At 40.3% G+C, this 20,856-nt stretch overlaps 1 protein-coding gene across 7 annotated transcripts in view; it reads right to left on the bottom strand.

Moving 5' to 3' along the window:
• LOC307043950 (ral guanine nucleotide dissociation stimulator-like) overlaps window positions 1-20,856 on the bottom strand; it is a 70,434-nt gene that overhangs the window by 15,686 nt on the left and 33,892 nt on the right. For all 7 annotated transcript variants that reach the window (XR_013809472.1, XM_079688919.1, XM_079688920.1 and 4 more), the window contains exons 2-8: window positions 12,430-12,734; window positions 11,863-11,937; window positions 10,948-11,141; window positions 8,850-8,974; window positions 7,754-7,969; window positions 6,549-6,652; window positions 6,362-6,446 (exon numbers count right to left, since the gene is read on the bottom strand). Coding sequence is in view for 6 of the 7 variants with exons in the window: in XM_079688919.1 (XP_079545045.1) it covers window positions 6,362-6,446; window positions 6,549-6,652; window positions 7,754-7,969; window positions 8,850-8,974; window positions 10,948-11,141; window positions 11,863-11,937; window positions 12,430-12,734 (1,104 nt within the window). In the remaining variant the exon portion in view is untranslated. The remainder of the gene's footprint in view (window positions 1-6,361; window positions 6,447-6,548; window positions 6,653-7,753; window positions 7,970-8,849; window positions 8,975-10,947; window positions 11,142-11,862; window positions 11,938-12,429; window positions 12,735-20,856) is intronic.

Raw genomic sequence — 20,856 nt, 5'->3', positions numbered from 1 at the left:
CAAAAAATGAAACAGGCGAGTGCCTGTTTTTCCTGGCCAAGGTCAGGGTCCTTGAACACAACACGAGCCTAACGTGTCGTCACGTGGTATATGTCTCGTCTGACAGGGGAGCATGGCAGGGGAGCACCAGAACGTCACTTCTGCACTTCCAAAAATTGCAGTACCCATAAGGAGCCGTACACATGCCGCAGTTTCTGCGTGGCTGTGTCTTTAGTTGTAAGCCCAGAGGCGATCTGTTCATCTGTCATACTGATCATCCAGTCAATAACTTTGTTGTTATTAGCATCTGGTTAGCTAGCTATGCTAACGAATATAAGAAGCTTTTTCTCCAACCAGTGAGGTAAAGGCACATCTTTATATGATCATTATAGTTCTAAAAAACAAGAGAATAAAGTAAACAGTAAATTAAAAGTTGTTATTAGTAAACAAGAATACAGTTTGAAAGGGGAGTGATTTGTAAAATATCCATAAAGAAAAATACATGAGATGTATCCATGGATCTCCTAATGTTGCTCTCAAAGTGCACCAGATTGATGCTTTTAACTTCAACATCTAAACAAAAATCTCCCCCCCCCCACCATTTTAGTATTTTTAAGCAGAGGTCAATCATTTCTACGGCCCTCGGAGGATGTTTAAAAAATTGAAATGGCCCTTGAGAGGAAAAAGGTTCCCCACCCCTGCTCTACAGTCTACAGGGTATATGCAGGAATCCTGAAGTCAAATGTAATACCTTTTAAGACCTTTTTTAAGACCATTTCCATACATTTTAAGACCTCATCACCACTTCAAGTTTTAACCGGTTACATTGGCGAAACATTTACTATATACAGTATTGATTGTCCTTCCTCCTTATCTTACAACCATTTGGACGCAGACTTGCATTTCCCCATAACGATGTTGTTTAACAACCGGCGTAAACGGACCTTCGCGCACTATCAAGCAGTGAGCGTGCGATGTCCTGTTCAGATGACGTCACATCCAACGGGATGCCATAAATAAACTACACAGAATCACACTACACACCTACGCAATGATTACATTCAGGCAGACTGTAGAATACAACCTCTTTGGACAATTTATATACTTATTGAAAACAAGCTACAAAATGTCATACCTTGCAAAATGCCATTTAAGACTTTTTAATAGCCTTACTTTTCGCTAAATTGATTTATCAACTTTTAATACTTTTTAAGACCCCGCGGACACCCTGCTCTATGAACTGGAGTGCAGCTGAACCGTTTAAGCTTTTCAACAACTTTTTTGTCTAATTTAACTTAAAAAAAAATACATATCTCAATTCTGGGCTGCACAACTTGAATCAAAGTGAAGAACTCTGCCACACACAGCCATGTTTAAAGCTGGCTTGTACTGTATATTTCTGATGTTTCCATAACACGTTTGAGCAAAATGAAGTATTAAGTATTTTTAAGACACACAGTTTGATATTATCCGACAACAACAAATATTATATAACCATTATGTGAATGCTTAAAAGGGGAAGCCAGCAATGTATCAAAGCACTTCCCCAATTTGGAGAGATTTGCAATCAATCTATTGCATCTGTGAAGCTGACCATTGAGCGGCCCGACCAAGTAAGGAGGCAGAGGCTTCAAATATAACCCGGTGTGAGCATTTATTCCTCAATATGACCGTCTCCCCTGAACGCAGTCACCAGCAACACGTACCTCACACCCAGGTTGCATTCCGATAATCCAAAAATCAGCTCCTAAATTCTAACCCTATCTCCTATTCCTTGATCTCTAAGTGAAACGTCACGGGGTTAAGGGATAGTGGAGAGGAGAATTCAAAAGGACTTAGGAGAAGAGACTGCGGTACTTTAGAGAATCCGAATGCACTCTCACTATCCGACGTGTTTATGATGCGCCAGCGGACGTCATTGCTGCTGTGGTGAAAACTACAGTGTTCTATACAACGGACTACATGGAAAACTCATCTAGAGACTCTGCACCGTGCTCTGATGCTGTTGCTTTATGCTTTATGAACGTGGACAACAGAGAAACATATTCTTCATGACCAAAATTGTAATTGAAATAAAAAAGGAAAGTGAAACTTATACTCATCACCCTCTCCCTCCGGTCCACATTAATACAAATGATCCCAATACGTATGATTGTATGAAAATATCTTAAAATAAATACAAATGTATTTATTATAAACGTTAGTCCTTAACACCTATCACTGTGTACATCACCATTAAAACATCTTTTAAAAAGTTGAACAAACCCCACACATCTCAGTGAAATGTTGACTTAATTTGACAATTTCAGTAAAAACTAACGTTCATATTTCTCTTTTTGATTATAATACTGATGAACGTTGAAAACAAAGCACTTTGGCAACTTACCACATACGTTTTAAAATGCTTAATAAGCACCGTAACGTTCATGATATAACTTCTCTGTCATAATCGTTTGTTTCCGTGAACGGCCGACTGTTGTGTGACGGCAAATGCTGCGGCTGCAAGGCATTGTGGGGCAGCATTTTCTCCTCTCCTTTCGGTAAGGGAGGTCCAGTGGTTCCTAAGGTAAAGGAGGTTATAAAGGAAGTTTGAAACCTCCTTTCCTTTCATTTAGAGAATTGGAACGGCACTTATCATGGCTGCCACTGACGTACTTCCGGGTTATTTAACTTGGTTAGGAAGGTTCCTAAGCTAAATGGACTATTGGAACGCAACCCCACACTAACAAGCAAACAGAACCTAAATACACACAGACTAATCAAACCAACAAGACACAGGTGAGGGGGGAGGAGACAACACAGGGCACCAGGTGAACACAATCACCAGTAACAGACAAGACGGGAGGGGGAACACTTTTCAAAATAAAACAGGAAACAGAGACAGACAAACTAAAACACAGACAGATCGCGACAAACAGATGCATAAATTACATATAATCAAATGCTTCCTGTGCAATGTTCCAGGGTGAAACAAATCACTATACTTCGCCAATAACGAAGCTATATAACCCGTAACGGAGGCCGTGATCTCTGGGGCCAAAGATCACGGCCTCCGTTACGGGTTATATAGTTACAGCATCCAATTCAAAATCGCTGTCGAAGTAAAGTAAATACTTACTTTAATAACGGAGTAAAGTCTGCAAGGCTTTGCCAAATCATTAGGGTTATTTTTACAAGATTTTACAACCGCTAAATATATTTGTTTTCAAACTCGTTTCAATGTTTTAACATGAATAGAGGTCAGGCCCTCGAGGTTATCCAGTGGGAACCTCCCTTCATGGATGTTTTGTGGATATCCGCTTGATATACTTCCAAAAAGAGACCCTTAACCTACGTTTTCAATTAAATGTGTACTTTGTATGGCAAGTGCACCGAAGAAGAAAGACGTTCCTAGAATTACAAAGAATAAAGATGAATGACCACATTTTCTTGAAACGTGTTCTCTTTGTACGAGCAAAAGTGGGGGGAAATGCACCCCCCGTCACATTCCTCAGAATGATGTAACGCTGCTGCAGCCTTCTGTAACTGGAGCTGAGCGATCCCAGTGAACGCAGCCTGGCCTGAGCAGATAAAGCGAGAGAGAGTCGACGCCCGAGGTGCTCTCACGCCGGCGTCAGATCAGAGCTTTATCTACACATACCAAAGGTTTCCATCTCCTCTTGACATCATTGGGGATTCCCTCACTGTTCCACAGCAAACTACGATATGTGGTAGAATATCAAAAATAAACATGTCTTGTGCCATTCTTTTTTTATATTGTACACTTGAATAATAACTAGAGAGCAAAGTCTTGTTTCTGATAAAAAAGTCAATTGAATAAAATAGGGGTTTAAAGGGGCCCTATTATGCTCATCTTCAGGTTCATATTTGCATTTAGTGTCTCTACTGTGACATGTCTCCATGCTTTAATGTTCAAAAAGCTCTTTATTTTTCTCATACTGCCTATGCTGCAGCACCTCTTTTCACCCTCTGTCCGAAACCAGAGCCCAGTCTGATCTGATTGGTTAGCTGGTCGGCTGTGTTGTGATTGGTCAACCGCTTAGAGATGTCCCTTCCCTTAGCCTAACCGTACAATATGTTTGAGCGCTAGCCAATAGAAGCGCAAGTGTTACACAGTGATGCCACTATGTTCAGGAAGTAAACAAAGGAGTCCAATGGAGGCGTTTCAAGCAGGGAGGGGACACTAAAAAGCATAATAGAGCACTTTTAATGATGATAATACCAAGGTAATGATACTGGTAAAATTGGAAAGTGTAAGGTACACCCAGCCGAAAATATATGAATCAGTGAGTCTTGTCTCTGAGAAGAAGAGGTACACATTTAAACGGCAATTTAATCTGATAAATAAAATGTTCTTAAATGATTATAAAGGTATGTGATGTTTTGTCAGTACTCAAATGTCGCTTCTTAAGACAGCATGAGAATATGGAAGGTTTACATTTGCTGTGTCATTGCCTCTTGGTCACATCGCTCGGCTCTTGCTGTCCTTGTACTGAGTTCGTTCCTATGAGAAGGTGTCAACGCCTCTCCGCATTAAACTCCATAAATCAGATAAATGACGAAAGCGATCTGTCAGCGGCACGGAGCCCACCCAGGACATCACGAGTAATAAATTGATGCGAATGTGATCCAACAGAACATGGTACAAGGTGCAATCTGTTTACATGCCATTACCTTATATAACTCTCATTAATTAATGTATTGCTTTGTCTGATTAAAAAGGGCCGATTAGAAGCAAATACTTCTCCACGTCTCTGGGTGTTACTTATTTTTCTTCAGTTCATCTATGTCATCAACTGTAGTATTATTAGAAGTACTATGTAATATAATTAATGCTGTCAAAATTATCGCGTTAACGGCAGTAATTAATTTTTTGAATTAATTGCGTTCAAATAACGCATTTAACGCATTTGCAGAATGGCCCGCCCCATACATAACACCAGTGGCAGCGCCAGGGTATGGCTGGGGCAGGCTACACCCATACCAAGAAATGGCTTAGCCCCACCATGAAAAATGATGTTAAAGTAAGCAAAATAAAGTCCGCCAACTCGCGCCGAGAATTGCACAGACAGCAGTTAGTAAGATTGATTTCAGTAGCCACTTGTCGGGAAATACCGAAGACCAGAAACGGTTTTGAAACTTTTGTCACGTAGTGATTGTCTTCTCAATAGAAAATCTTTGATAATGTCTTCTGGCCAATCAGAATCAAGATAACGGCGTGTTGTTGTTGCAGGAAGTCCCTACGGAGAATAATTTTGCTGTAGTACATGGTGCACATAACTGGTACGCAGGTTACGTGCATAATCTGAAATGCGTACTGTCACTTGTGTCACAAAGCGCATTTGCGTACCGACGTACTTGTGAAGCTTTTCCAGAAGGCGGTTAGATCACCGGACGACAGAGTCGGTCTCCGTGTGCACAGACAGGGCTGCTGTTAACGTCAGTCTGTACAACGGAATTGTGCCAAAACTACGCCAACCGGCTGCGGAGGGAGACTCCCCCCCCTTCACTGGAGAACTGCGCTAAAACAGCTGATCACAACGTTCACACTCTGTGGTCACGAAGTACTCCACTAACCCCCCCCCCGTCGACTTTCCTGAAGTACTCACCCGTTGATAGAAATCAACACGTAATGAATTAAGACCCCAGGGTTTGATGATTGATAGGTGTGTGGGCTGTCTTTCATTTTGACACACAGACATTTTTTATAATAAACATGGATATATCCGCCTTCTTTCATTTACCTTTCCATTCCCACAACAATATACATAAAGAAATGGCATATTTTGGACAGTTTGAATGGTTATTAATCATGATTAATTCATTTTTAAGCTGTGATTAATCTGATTAAAAATTATAATCGTTTCACAGCCCTAAATATAATGCAACAGTAATTGTGTGTCCCAAAAGCTATTTTTTACGCAATACGATTACATGCAAAGAGATCAGAGCTGCCACTAATTACGCTGTTATTCAATACAAAAAAAAGTGATTGTAAATGCTGTGAGCACCTTTCATCCATTATAACCATTAAACGTAACACCATTGCAGTCCTTGTGCATATTCAAGTTATTTTGAGTCACACTGCAGTTAACCTGATAGCTGTGCAAAGTACCACAGAGTAGGTCACAAATTATTCTTCAGCCAAGTGACGCAATTTCATAGATAAATATCATACAAATAATAATATAAAATACAAGAATCAGTGTATGTCGGAGGACCAGCTAAAACGACTTAAAATAAAATATAATATGATATGAGTATTATGTAAGTGGAACTGATTTAACTGGTTACTGGTTTATAATCTCAATATAATAGTCTGAAGCTATAACATTATTTTTTGATATATGAAAGGACATCATTTATTTAAGCTGTGACCCACCTTCACCAGCAGCTCTCGGCTGAGGGAGTAGTTGTTGTCGTCTGAGAAGATCTCGGACAGCTCGCGGAAGGTGCGGAAACTCTCCCTGTGAACAGACGCAGAGGTGAGGGCACAAAAAAACAGCCCCTCTGCCTTCAGCAATATTCAATCTGTGCATATACACAACAGTGTACTGATGGTAACCTACCGTGATACTTCCTCCCAGGTCCTCTTCAGGCGGTGGATGGCGTTGCACTGCAGGGCGGAGAGGATGGCTCGCAACGAGGAGAAGTTCTTCAATATCCGACACTCCTGAACACAACGTAAACAATCATCCAGTCAGAAACGGAGAAGACGAAATTGTGCTGCAACTGTTGATATAATACGGCTTAGTGGAATACTCAATTCTTATTGGTCTATTTGGACATTCAGCAGTCTGCTTAAAAAAAGGACGCTCTGATTAAGAAACTATGTGCAGTGATATCAATCCGAAGAAAGAAGTCCAATTTAACGTCAACTAGGCAAAAAAAAAACTGAATAAGAGTTTGAGTATTAATTTTCCTATTTGTGAAAAGCATGAAACGTAGTGATGTTACGTATTGCGCCGAGGCTTCGGAGCGTGTGTCGCTCGTAATCCCCGAAGCTTTTTGTGAAACTTGTATCGAGGCTTGTATCGTTTTGGGCCAGTGACGTCACCGATGACAAACGAAGCCTCGCTGTCTGTCGATACCACGTGACTGCTTCGGGAAGCGATTCAGATCGGTTGAACCACAACGCTCATATTACCCATGGATGTATAATAAGAACGATATTACCCCTCCTGTACCCGGGCCCGGTGGAATTAAGAGAGTTCAGACCCTCACTTATATAGAGGTCTGAACAAATCTGCCTGTTTTACACACTTTGACCAACAGGGGGGTTTGTGTTCAAATCGGTTCAAATGAAGCCTCATGAGATGAACCCTTTTGTGAACCAATTGGCTGGAAAGCTTCAACGCTTCCTAAGGCTTCATCTCGCCATCACTAATGAAACGCAAACAAAAAGAAAAACAAGAACAAGAAAAACATCGCAAGAGAGGGAAAAAGGTTAAAAGTCTGGGAAAGCTTGCAGAAGAAAAACAGACAAGAAGTAAACACTAACGGGAACAGCAGAAGAAGACAGACAGGAAGTAAATTCAAAAGGGAACAGCAGAAAAAGACAGGAAGTAAACAAAAAGAGATCAGCTAAAGAACACAAAGGAAGTAAACATTAAAGGGAACAGCAGAAGAAGACAGACATGAAGTAAACACTAACAGAAACAAATTAGCCTGACTTATAGCATATTATGATTTTACCTTACATGTTTTAATAAACTGAGTCTTTCAAAAGGCTCAAATATCTCTTTTCAAATTTCCGAGTGCCGATGAACCTCACCCGAGCCACGTCTATCCACCGCTCCAGCAACCGCGCTCTCTGGTTGGGCTTCAGCACGGGGTTGCTCAGGCAGGTGGTGATGACACAGTTGGTGACGGAGTTGAACTGGGCCACAGTGGCTCTGATGGTGGGGGCCAGGTGCTCCTTGCCTTTCTTGTCCCGCTGAGACCAGATCCCCCCCAGACAGTGGTAGGAAACCACCTTCTTAAACAGGTCCTGGACATAGAGTGGATTGAAGTATTAGTCAGAATGTAACAGTAGTTGCTTGAGATGAAATGATAACATGAAAATGTATAATGTGGCTCTGGAGAAAATCTGGGCAACATTGGAGAGGATTTCTAAAAGATGTAGCAAAGGGACGCCTTACAAAAAGAACCAGAGCCCAGTCTTCTTCGGGCCGGCTCTGTTGTAATCAACAGCCAAACTACCCAAAAGAAGTGGGAGTGTAACATAGTGATGTCATTACGTTACAGAAGTAAACACAGGAGTCCAATGCAGGTGTTTCATGCAGGGGGGGGGTTGGATTTTAGCCTTTGCAGGCCATTTACATACAGCATGGGTGTCCACCTACGGCCCGGGGGCCAAATGCGGCCTGCAGACTATTTTGAATAGCCCTCAGCAATTTCTAAAAGTATAATGACTTAAGTATAATAAACTTCTGCTTGTCTTATATTGTATGTCTTGAATATATATGTTAAAATATATTACACAGTATTCATGTGTTATTAAGCCCAATTTTCAAATAAATTCAGTCAATTAAAGCTGAAAACATGTTATAACAAATATAAGTTGATAAGAAAAAAGCCCAATAACAAATTTAGATTTTTCCAATTTATAACTGAGCTTATGAGGTAGTATACCCCTAGTGAGTGGCCCAGCCCTTCGTATATTTTTCTGTATGTGGCCCTCGGTAAAAAAAGATTGGACACCCCTGACATACAGGAAACGGAAATCCCCCAAAAACTTGACTTCATCAGTTCATTGTCCCTACAAGGACTTAATAATACATGAAACAATCACCAGTTACAGAAAATACTTGACTGAAAAGCAACTGTAGAGGAAGATCTGTTGATAAGGGGAAGGGCAAGGTCCTCACCGCGTCCATGAGCGTGAACTGCTCTGCCACCATAATGGGGTCAAAGCACAGGAAGCTGAAAGCAGGAAGCTCGTCCTCGAAGCCGCTCTCTTCCTGCGTAGCAAAAGGGCAGCCGATGTGTTCCCCTGAAGAGATACAAAATATTGGATTATTGTTCAACAACAGTGCCTCAACCTGAGCTCAACACAAACACAGTCCCTTGACTTCTTCTGCTTCTCATCATCTCTGTGACCTTCATGTTTGTTTTATCTCCGCAGGATGTGGACATTTCACTCAATTTCATGTGACTGCCAGGTGGTCCTTATCACTTTATTATTATTGTTCTTGTAACTTGTACAACCAAACTGTTCTTTACAGCAACAAGTATTACATCATGTGAACTGACAAGGGTTCTACAGCTCCACGGAATGTTAAGCTGTCCATGAGGAACTGATTCATCTAAAAAAGAAAAAAACAACAGTGCATGCATACAGTGGTGTAATACAGTGAAATATAAGTATTCAAGTACTATACTTAAAGGTCCCATGTCATGCTTTTCCGGTTATTACCCGTCCCCTTGTGTGTTATGAAGGTTTTTATGCATGTAAACGGTCTGCAGAGTCAAAACCCTCAAAGTACACCCTGTAGCAAGTAAAACTCTAACACAGAAAATACCTCCCTAAAACGCCTCGTTGGAGATACGTCACTGTCCGTTGATTCTTCCGGGTAACTCATGGTGTCATGCGTTACCCGGAACCAAATGGACCAATCCGTGGAGCCGTTATGTTACGTCCACGGAGCCGTTACGTTAAGCCCCCGCTGATTGGTCCAAATTGACCAATCCACGGACTTCCTCACACACACACTCAGTGCATGCAGCTCTGCTGATCTCTCCTCCCTGGCTGCAGGCTGATAACAGACAGTTGGGATTTCGGCGAAATTCTCTCTGCAGACCCATTCTCACAGCGTTTATCAACCTTTTTCTTACTCAATATCAAGCCACACTTATTGTTTTTACTTCGGCTGTGACTTTGTGTGTGCTCAGGGTGAGTTTGGCTGTGTTTCGCTGTCGCTAAACAAGGAAACCACACTTCCACGGAGCTCAACGCGATTCACAATGTCCCGACCAATCAGAGCACACTGTGCTCACAGGGAGGGTGGGGGCTGGAGCTATTGGAGCTACAACGAGCCGTTAAAGGCAGAGAGTGAAATTCAATGAATACACGTAGTTTACAGAGATGCTGTATGAGAAACCAAAGTGATTTTGGAAAATTGCACAATATAAATCTATTCTAGTAGACCTCAACAATTGAATTATGATCAGTGGAAATGGCCATGACATGGGACCTTTAAGTAAGATTTTGGGGTACCATTTGATGTCACTTTATAACTTATAGCTATTGTACTTTTTACTCCACTACATTTTGGTAGCTAACATTGTACTTTTTACTCCACTATATTTAATTGACAAGATTAGTTACTAGTTACTTAACACATTTAGATTATTAGCTAATAAAAACATAAATAAACTAAAGCTGTGATTAAAACAAAAATACATAAGTAGTCACAATTCAGTCATTTAATATATACGAATCTAAGATAGCCTATTACGCACAATAAGTATTTTAACATGTTGCAAATGCGTTTCAAAAACGATGGAAATAGAGAAAGCACTGTAGTATTTATACTTTTACTTAAGTATAATATCTGAGTTTTTTGTCTGCCACTGCATGTACACAGCAAAGCATATATTGTGACATGTTGTCTATGCATTGAATACATCCTGGTATAAGTTTAGAGAGCTGTGAGGGGGTTCCTTTCTCAATAGCACCTCAGCAGTGTTCAGGAGACAAAGTGGCCCCTCTTAAAGTACCAGTCCACACTTTATGCTTGGTCCATTTTGGGGCTCAAACCTCTGGTTCCCAACCGAAGTTCCTAAAGATTCAGCCCATGGCCCTGTTTGCACTTGCAATAATAAATAAATAAAATAACAAAAGAATACAAAAAGAAAAAAGCCATTAGTTTATTAAAAGAAAACAAAAATCCATCTTTGCTCTCTGACCCCGTTCTTCTGGCCCCCCTGCCCTGCTGTGGTCCCTCTCCTGTCCTGCCTTCATACCTTCAGGGTCAGGCTCACACTGCTGCCGGCGGTGGAAGTGGGCCAGCAGGTTGCGGGCGCGGCGCTCCAGGTCCGAGCCGGGGAAGTGCAGGCGGAGGTAGGACATGAGCTGGTGAAGACAGTCATAGGTGGGGGGGGTCCAGAAGTCCTCAGAGTACTGGTCCAGCCACGCGCCCAGGATGGACGACACAGTGCTGCAACACACACACCATTAATATAAAGGTGAGTGCGGAAAACCAAAGACGATGGGACATAAATCGTTTTAAACGGCTAAAGGCTAAATATAAATGCTAAATCAAATGAAAATGAGCAAGCTCACTTTATTAAACATAGCCTGGATTAATAAATAAATAAAATGTTCATAATACAATTACAACATTTGAATTAGGGTTAACAAACTAATTTAGCTTAATGTTAGCAAGTCATTTCTGAATTAATACAAGCAGTTAGTGTGTTAGCATTAGATATTTTTTCAATTACTAGTAAGACATTTTAACAGAGGTTGTTTACAAAATATATTCAAAATCAGTGTAATTTCATGTAATTTCCCTGTCCATGCAAGTTTACTAAAGAATTGTCTAATTTTGTGGTATTCATACTTTACTGACTTCCAATTTAATGCCAACACTGCTCAATTAGTTATTTTAACGAAGAAGCTCATTGACCAGATGAGTGACTGTCCTGTGGTTTGAACAAGCAATGTCCACATACTCTATTATTACCAAACTGAAGAAAAGTAAAATACTATTCACGCCTGCAAAAAAAGCCCCTCCCTCAGCCTGACAGGTGTCTTGAAAAGAAACAGATCAAGATTAAAGCTCCGCAGATATCCCTTCAAGCCGTGCAGGAGTGTGAGTCCAATGTACTCTGTGATTATGGTTGGCAGCTGGACCCTGAAGTGTGCGGCAGACTCACTTCCTCAGCTCTGTGCGGTCGTCCTGGGACACTCTGTGTGCTGTGGCTGCGGGGAAGTTTTGGAGCTTGGCATACCTAAACAAGAAGAAACACAAGTTGTTCCATTAAGTTAATTAAATAGCAACATTTAAATACTTATAGAAATAAAAACTTGTACGCTTCATTTATAAATGTCATACATTTAAATATATTATAATTTGTATGTATAGCACGTTAACAATTAAACCAGAGTATGACAACTTTAGTTAATTTCAGAATACAATTTTTGATCCCCTTCTTGTCTGGTAAAACCTTTATTTCCAGATGTGTTGATTTAAATGTTTGTGGTGAGTAGAAGGATAAAGTGTTCTTCAAACAGAAATCAAGACAGTTCATAAAACAGATAAAAGATAGTTAAAAATCAAACTTGTAAATACAGTCACATTCCTGCACATAAAACGTTGGTGTACTAAACATTTCCGGGTTCACCACAGGACTCTACGAACTGCCAACTACACTACTAGGGAAAAGTCTGAAACATAATTTTGGGTAACAAAATTATTTATCCCCCTGCCTCCATCACTGTACCTGTTGAGCAGGAGATCCAGCACCTGCCTGGTGGAGGCGAAGGAGCGGTAGGTGCAGAGGAAGATGGTGACGTAGGTGGAGTCTTTTCCCCTGAACGCAGACACCATATACTCCACCAGCCTCTCTAGCGTGCCGGCCTTGATGGTCCGCACCTTGCAGGTCTCGTAGAGGCTCAGGGCGGAGTCCGTGTCCACGCCCAGCCATCGCTGCCCCTTACTGGCCGACTGGTGGAGCTGCACCTTCCTCAGCGTGATGGTGAAGATGGCGTCATCCTCGGCCTCCTCTCCTATCTCCTGCGTCGAGCTCTACGAGACAAGAGCAAACGGAAAATAAGACATTGTACTCCAACTAATGAAATCAGTGGTGTGTTGGGTTATAACCTTATAATACTGTGATATGAGTTCCCTTATACGTCTCAATTATCTATTCACAATCCTCACTGATTGGGGGGAAAAAACAGTTTCAGTCCCTGCACTAAAAGTTTATTATTTTGAGTTTCGATCAATATTGGTGTATTGGTTTATTTACATATAGATCACAAATCGTTCCTTCAAAGGCTGCACAGCGGAGTCCGCTGTTCCAGCTGTCACGACCTTAAGTCATCAAACATGAGAGGGTCAGTGGTTCAATCCCAACCTAGGGTGGCCAACAAATGCAAGCGAGCTAGCACAACCCATTGGGTTAGTTATAACCACACAATATCTTTATAATATCCCCTATAACATGACTAGAATATCAAGATGTTTGATGTTGGAACAAGATTTAAACAAATTAGAGAGAGCTGAAGACAGAGAAAAGATGCCACCGTGTTAAGAATGTCTGACATCTCATTTTAGGACGAAAACCCTTTAATTATGACCATCTGTGTGACACGCTCTCATCTTTTTTTGGTCCCTTCATTGAGTCATACTCCATGAATCATGCGCGTGGCCGTGCACATTCAAACAATAGCCCGTAACTAACCAGAGCTTACTGGATAACCGTCACTACAACACAAGCTGCAGCCTGTATATAACCCAAACAGGGAATTAACGCACGCCGCTTGTAGCATGAATGAGAGCTCTGTAGGCTGTATTTTGTTGTTGTTTTTTTCCTGAACATGAAAAAAACAGTGCTGACAGAGATGGTTTCATGCTGTCAACATGTCGTACATGTGACCCGCATTAGTGCTGCTGATAGTTACACAACAGAAACCAATGGATGGGTTACAAAACTAAACTCATCTTCAAGTCAAGATAGGCTTATTGACCTCTGACAGAATATTAACATTTGGAAATAAAAAGGTATTAAATGTATTGGGAAAATATCTACATTTTGAAATAGGAACTGAATTTGGAGAAAAAAAGATCCACAAAAGGGTGAATGAACTCAAACTGGACTGAATGAAAACAAACTCGAGACCAAATCCAGTCACAACCCTGACCAGGAAGAGGTCAAAGTCATGGATACTGGAATATTGATTTAAAAGGACTTGGTCCGTGCTGATGACTTACATAAGTAGAAGCATTGAAAAGACTAAAAAGGGGCTATAAGAATGCTGTACATTTTAGATCACTCAGAAGCACAAAGTTCCAGTAGTCTTTGTAGTATTTCTATATATTGCTGTAGCTTAGTGATATTGTATATTGTAGAGTATTCAATTTATTCAATATTTTCATTATATTGTCTATTATTTAGATACTCTTGTGATATATGTCCTTTTTATTGTGAATTTGTATATACTTTCTGCCAATGTTCATTTTTATTATATATACATGCCACTAATGTTATTTTTTTTAAATTATATTTGTATCTAATTGTATCTTTTTAACTTTTAACTTGTTATGCTTGACAACACTGCTGCTGTGAAAAAAATAATTACCCAATTTGGGTTTAATAAAGTATTTATCTATCTATTTATCTATCTAGTCTAAACTCGATTTTTTTTGGCACAGATAAGAGTTTCCAATCTGCAGTCAGTATAACTGCTAAAGATGGGCCTGACAGTCTTGAACATGTATCTCTAAATAGCCGAGCTACAGTGTGAGTCATTGAGGCCACGTTGGAGAAATGGCATGTAAGATGGCGCTCCACAGTCAACAAGGCCCCTGGTAGTGCATCCTGGGAGCATTAGTCACCAGAGTCCATTTCCAAGGCTCAGCGTGACTCCCTGTGCTTCACTGCCTACTTTTTTTTGTGGGTCAGGGATCTGTTCGGTAACATCAGTCAACGCCAAGTCCCTCTGTTGTGTCTTTGTTACCATGGAGACAAGCGCAAAATAAGGATGGCTGGGAATTTGGAAAAAGTGATCATCAAGCTCAGCTACTGTTCTTGTACTTAGGATTCAATGATTTGGATAAGCAAAGAAGTTAGTACAAAGTTAGTGACACATCACAAACATTTTCAGGGTGATATCTCAATGGGTAGTGTCTGGTTTTCTTTATGAAAAATCACCAATTGGGGGGATGTTTAAGACAAAGAGAGTTAAACTATTAGATATGCTTTAGTAAATGACATTTGTTCACAAAAACATGATATTTGGTGCATAATGCCATTAATTTCAGTTAAAAGAGGGAGGCTTTTTGGTCAACTGTAGATTGACTGATATACATTAGTTTGGCTTTCCATTTGGTTACAAATGGAAGAGAATGAAGTCTAGACGTGAAACCATTAAATAAGGGAATGGACAGAAATGTTGAGCAGTTAGACATTTTAATAACAGTTTAATAATCATTTAATTAATTACCTTTTCAAATGCGAGTATTTGCTAGTTTTCAAAGGCTTCGAAGATAGTAAACATCTAAAGACTACTACATGTTATTTTCTGTTCTAGGAAATTGATGACTTCATGAATCTATAATACAAAGACCCATTTTTAGATCATTAAAACAGTTGAAACTTGACTTTAGCAATACTCTGGTGTGTTTAGGTGTCAGTCCTCCAACAGGAGAGTAAGATCAACATCCTTACCTACAGGAATAACATCAAAACACACAGGGTTAAAAATAGAAAAGGGCTAATGCTGGTCATAGCAACAATATGTGTTCTTAAAAACAAGACCAACAGCTGGATAAAGGCATAAAATAGGCTCCTACTGGAATCTCTCTCTCTATTTTTATCTGTTTGACTTGTTTCTATGTCCTATATACAGTATATTCATGTTGCACTGTTGGAGGAGCCTGTGACTTAAGTGTTTCATTGCCATATCTACACTGTAGCTAATGTTCACATGACAATAAAGCCTTGAATCTTGAATACCAACCAACTGTCCAGCAAAAAAGATACTAGAGAGTAAATAAGTAAAAGTGTTTCCAGAACAATGAAAGAACCAAGCTCACACACAGAACCTGAACTCCAGTACCCTTGTTACAGAGGGAGGGGTGTGTGCCAGATAAATGGGGAGAACAGACAAACCCCTGGCCTGTTGTAAATCCTGCAGAGTATAATGGCGGAGGCACAGCTGCGGCCGAGGGCCTTGACAGCAGGAGAGGTTCTTATCAGCCAAAGCACAGGGGCCACTATCGCTTCAAGCCCTGAGAAATGCAGCGCTCAAGGCCAGCGCCTCGCTCCATCAGACCAGTCAATTCTCACCATAATGCTCCTATTCATCCAGTTGCCATGCTAACCAAAACTACTACTACTTGAACAAAACAATCAATACTTTGACCAGAAAGGTTCAGAGACAGGAACAACAACAAGCCAAGATTAACTGAGTCGCTTAAATGCTAAAACATTAGAGTTTTTTGTACTTGAGTAAAGTACCAGAGTTTAGGTCTGATTTAAGACTTGATTATATTTCACATGATTAATCCAAATGTGAACATTAACTAAAGGTATTAAATAGATTTATCTCTGAATTGTAGTGGGGTAAAAGTACTTAAGTACAGAACTTGAGTAAATGTACTAAATTACTTTACACCACTAAAATCAGTCTGAAATCGGAAATCAGAACCATGCGGGAACATTAATTGTTTGCCTGTTGACAACAAAGACAGGAAAACAACAGACGGCTTCAATAACGTTGGCAGGTTGCTCTTAAATCTGATGAGTTATTCTCTTATAGAATCTTTCTAAATGTTTGTAAACCCTAAACCGAAAGTGAACACCTCTCTGATGAAAGAACATGGGTGCTAAAGAATATGAAAAGGGCTTTGCCGTTCAATCAGGGCTGCAGTCTCTCAGCAGACTGCACCAGCCTCCACTAGTTGTACAAGCCACAGCTTCTTCAACTGGAGCAAAGTGCACTTTCATTTTCTGACAATGGGTCAATAAGAGGGGACTGCCTTTGAATTGCCTCTTTAAAATAAAATCTAAGATAGTCTCACATTCCTTCAGTCTGACTCAGGCTTTGTCACCCAGGTCAGCACCAACTTGGTTACCAACACACAGGAAGTGGCTTCTAAACATGGGCAGCCCTGGAGCAAGACATTGGATCATTTGGCAGAATTAAAGAGAAAAGATGGTAAAAACTAAAACAAAGTTAGACTTTAATTTCCTTGAAGAGGAATGGCTATTCAAAGGAAATGAAAGACTTCATCGCCATGTACATTAGTTTCTAACTGTTTCTAACTCAAAGTTAACATTGTCTGATTGATAAAGCTATTTTAGTCATAGTTGTCATGCCATAAAATCGCAAATATTCTGTGCTTCCAGGACATTGCATTTTGAACATGATGCACTAAAAACAGGCACTGATGTTTATATTTATAGAATCCTCTTTACCCTTGATTGTAATTAACTATAACTAAACAGACAAAATACAGGGAAGGATTTTATATTTACCGGTCACAACATGTCCCTACATTAACAACAGCAGAGTGAAATTAGTAGGTAGAGTATTTACAGTAAAAATATAAATGTTTCTTTTATCCAGATGTACAAGATGGGTTGCGGTTTTAACATCAGGGCAAATTAAACACCGACAACTCAGTAGAACAACCAAAAATGCATCATTATCATCTAAACATTCGAAATACATAGCTTCATGTAGACAGGACTTAAAACAAACCCAAGAAGTATTTGCCAATGCTCGTTAGCACAAATCCACAGCCCCGCTATTTTGTTAGACAGCAGAAGAGTCACTATAACGTATGGCATACAAATAAATACAAACACTTGATGGTAATGTAAAACGTATCTAGTTAGACTCTGAAATGTATATCCTGTAAACTGTTTATTGGTTCGTTCAATTGGTTCAATTGTTTTGTAATAAAATCAAAAAACTCCAGCAGGGTCCACAGAAATGTCTGGCATGCGGAGAGTGCCTCCTCCACACTCGCTGCAAACACTTATCAGATCTGTGCTCACCTACACCATCCTGACCATGAATGTACATGTGGGCTGGAGGAATGTGAGGAGAATAAAAGTGTCAGCAAAGACTGATGTGAGAGAGAAAGGGAAATAGGTTTCCAGAAAGAGGAAACGGGTAAATTCAAGGCACATGAGCCATAGTGGAGTATGAATGAGTGGATTTACTGTTTTGTTTCAAAAGACATTAAAAAAAACAGATATGAACCAATCTTTTATCCTTTACCACGCTTACATGCAGGAATCTCCCTTTCTTTGAACCTTTTTTCCCAACACACAGTTCAAAGACATAACATGACCTATTTTTTTAAGAGTATCACAGTTCTAGAAATATAGTAGTCAACTCCAATAACAATGAAAAAACAAAACTCACCATAACCAATTTAGTAGCATGGATAACAACAAAACAATACATCCTGTGAACTTCAACATACACTCCATTTAAATACAGTTTGTTCAGAAGTTAAAAAAGTAATAATTCCGTCGCAAACAACTTCAAACAACTGTATTCATTTAAGTCTTGAACTTTTCTCCACAAGATTACAATTGGTCACATTTTGTTTTCGTTTGCCCAACACTAATTTTAACTAATTAAAACTTGAACCCACCATAGTGCAACTCTATGATGCGTCCATTCACCGGCTGCTGACAGCTTAGAGCTAACGCTAGCTAGCTCTACTCCAGTCGATTTCAACACAGACATGTTGTTCATATGTGGAATTAACAGGGAAAAAATAGGGTGCATCACCTAGACGCATTCATATCAGTTATTTGCGTCAAACATTTTCTATTGTTGCTGGTGCAACAGGCCACTGCAATGTCTTGCCTTGATATTTCTTGTAAAAACGAGTACCTTCAATAAAAATAAATTACAATAAAATGACTTGTTTAATCTTCATATCTTGTAATCATGTCTATAATTTGGAGCACCAAATTATTGAGAAGTATCTATAAGAGTATCGGTACCGATAAATTCCTAACGATACCCATCCCTACCCTTTAGTCTTCACAACAGGCAGCACTGTAAGCTGACCAGCTCATTATCTCGGAAATACTATTCTTCATTTGGAAACTTTAACCTGCATAACAAACCTCCCATCTTTACACCTCATGGTGTACGATCTCCATAAACACTGGCAGAGGAACAGACTAAATCAAACAAAAGTTAAGCCTCATTCTGAGCCAAACCTCTCAGGGCCAAACATGTCTCTGGGAGCGTTTTCGGAGACGTCTGCAAAATGTATGACGCCCATTAACAGAAAACACACCTGCACTGATAGCAATGGTCCCATGTGACGCCCCCCCCCCCCCCCCCTCTCAGGGAAAATCTCCAAATGTAGATCAGCAGGGAAACTCCCAGTGGAAAGACCAAATCTGCCCCCCTCCCCTTCCAAAACAGTCAACACCTAAACAATGCCAACAATAGCACACGTCCATTACAAGCCTGTAGCACAAGCCAGTGACTTCCCCTCGCTAACAATGGCTGCTGACAGCCAGTGAGATCATTTGTATGTGGGGCAAGAGACAGAGGAGGAGAGGGTGTAACCAAATCAAATACTGGTCCTAACATTGAGGCAACGTGGCCTGTGCAAGCAGAAATCTTGTGTGTTTGTTTGGTTTGGGTATATCATAAATGAATCGTTTGGTCTATAATATGGCGAAGCAATTATTTAAAACGGGGATTACATTTCTCCTAATGCCCACAGTGGCATCTTCACACTGCTTTTTGGATCTGACAAACAGTCAAAACCCAATGACATTCAGCTTTCAATGATATAAACACGAGAAAATACTCAAACTCGGAATGTTTGGTGACTAACGATTGAATACTAATTTTGACTTGAGCCGTCCCTTATAGACACTGTATTTTACGCCGGATCATTTGGCTCGGCTCTCTTAAAGCGCCGGCTGTTTTGGATCCCAAACGGCTCTTCATGTTACTACAGTTTACCACGGAGCCTCAGTTTTGCCACTTCGATGCTCCGGCGCTCGCAGCTCACGCGCGTGCTCCACTAAAAGCCCCCCCCCCCCCCCCCGCTCATCGCGTCCAAATCGCGCACGTTCCGTGTTGTCCTGTAGCAGGCACCTTCGATGTCGGGGAAACGATCTTCAATACTCCGAAAAGAGTCCCACCAGACTCCTTTGCCCCTCCAACAGAGGGATGTCCTTGTCCTTTTCGTAATTTCAAGCGATAAAAACTCTCGATCTTCTCTCAAATTATTAATATTTTTGGACGCCCTCGGCTCGCGTTCAGGGCGTCCCGAGCTGAATAAGGGCTTCAAATGACGGCAAGACGCCTTCTTCCCTTCCACTCATATGCATACAAAAAAAGAACGTCTTCTTCTACCACAGTAGCAAAGGGTCTATTTTTGAAAACTAAAACTTGACATGTTCATCTTTTTCTGTTGACAAGCCACAGGCCAAATAAATACTGATTTGATTTGGAAAGACCTCCATCCACATTTCCTGTTGTCCGATAATTAATTCAATTTAGCTTTGACTTCAGATGTATTCCAAGAAGAGGAGGTTTTGTTCTCTTTCAGGTGCCTTTGAGTTATTTGTGCTTTTTGCTTCACCCACACACGTTGTTCTATACTCTCTCTTGTTTCTATTTCCATCACAAGCACGATAACTTGATTAAACCGTTGCTAAAAGCTCTCTTTTCTATGTGTTGCCTAAAACTTGGTGACAGAGTTGTTGTAACAGGTATTAGCAATAGACGCCAGCAGCTAAACTGGCATTGTTAGACATTATCAATCTCCAACATGCATGAACAGAGTTTTATCGGGAGAATAAACCTCTTATCTCCCAAAGGTGTCTCCTGGGGATTCTGTCAACGTCCGTGTCCCAGTTTCTTTAATGTTCACCCTTTCTAAACTGAACTATTGTACATGGGGTTGGGCTTTAGACAATGCTGTCCACCAAAACTGTTTTTATTTGATTATTTCAATTATTTGTCAAGTAAAAAGTGCTAAATGCATTGATTATTCAAAGTACTTTTTGTCTTTTTATCAGTTTGACGGACAAAACAGGATATTGACAAGCCAAGGTCGATTGTTAAGAAGCTTTTGATCGTATCTGTGTAGGAAAAATAAACTCAATCTGCTGATGAGAACCAGTTTGAAGCTTGAAAACTCAAAA

Source organism: Notothenia rossii, assembly GCF_949606895.1.
Source record: "Notothenia rossii genome assembly, chromosome: 6".
NCBI classification, from domain to species: domain Eukaryota; kingdom Metazoa; phylum Chordata; class Actinopteri; order Perciformes; family Nototheniidae; genus Notothenia; species Notothenia rossii.
Note: the sequence above shows the minus strand (reverse complement) of the source record. Positions and strands in the feature narration are given on the sequence as shown.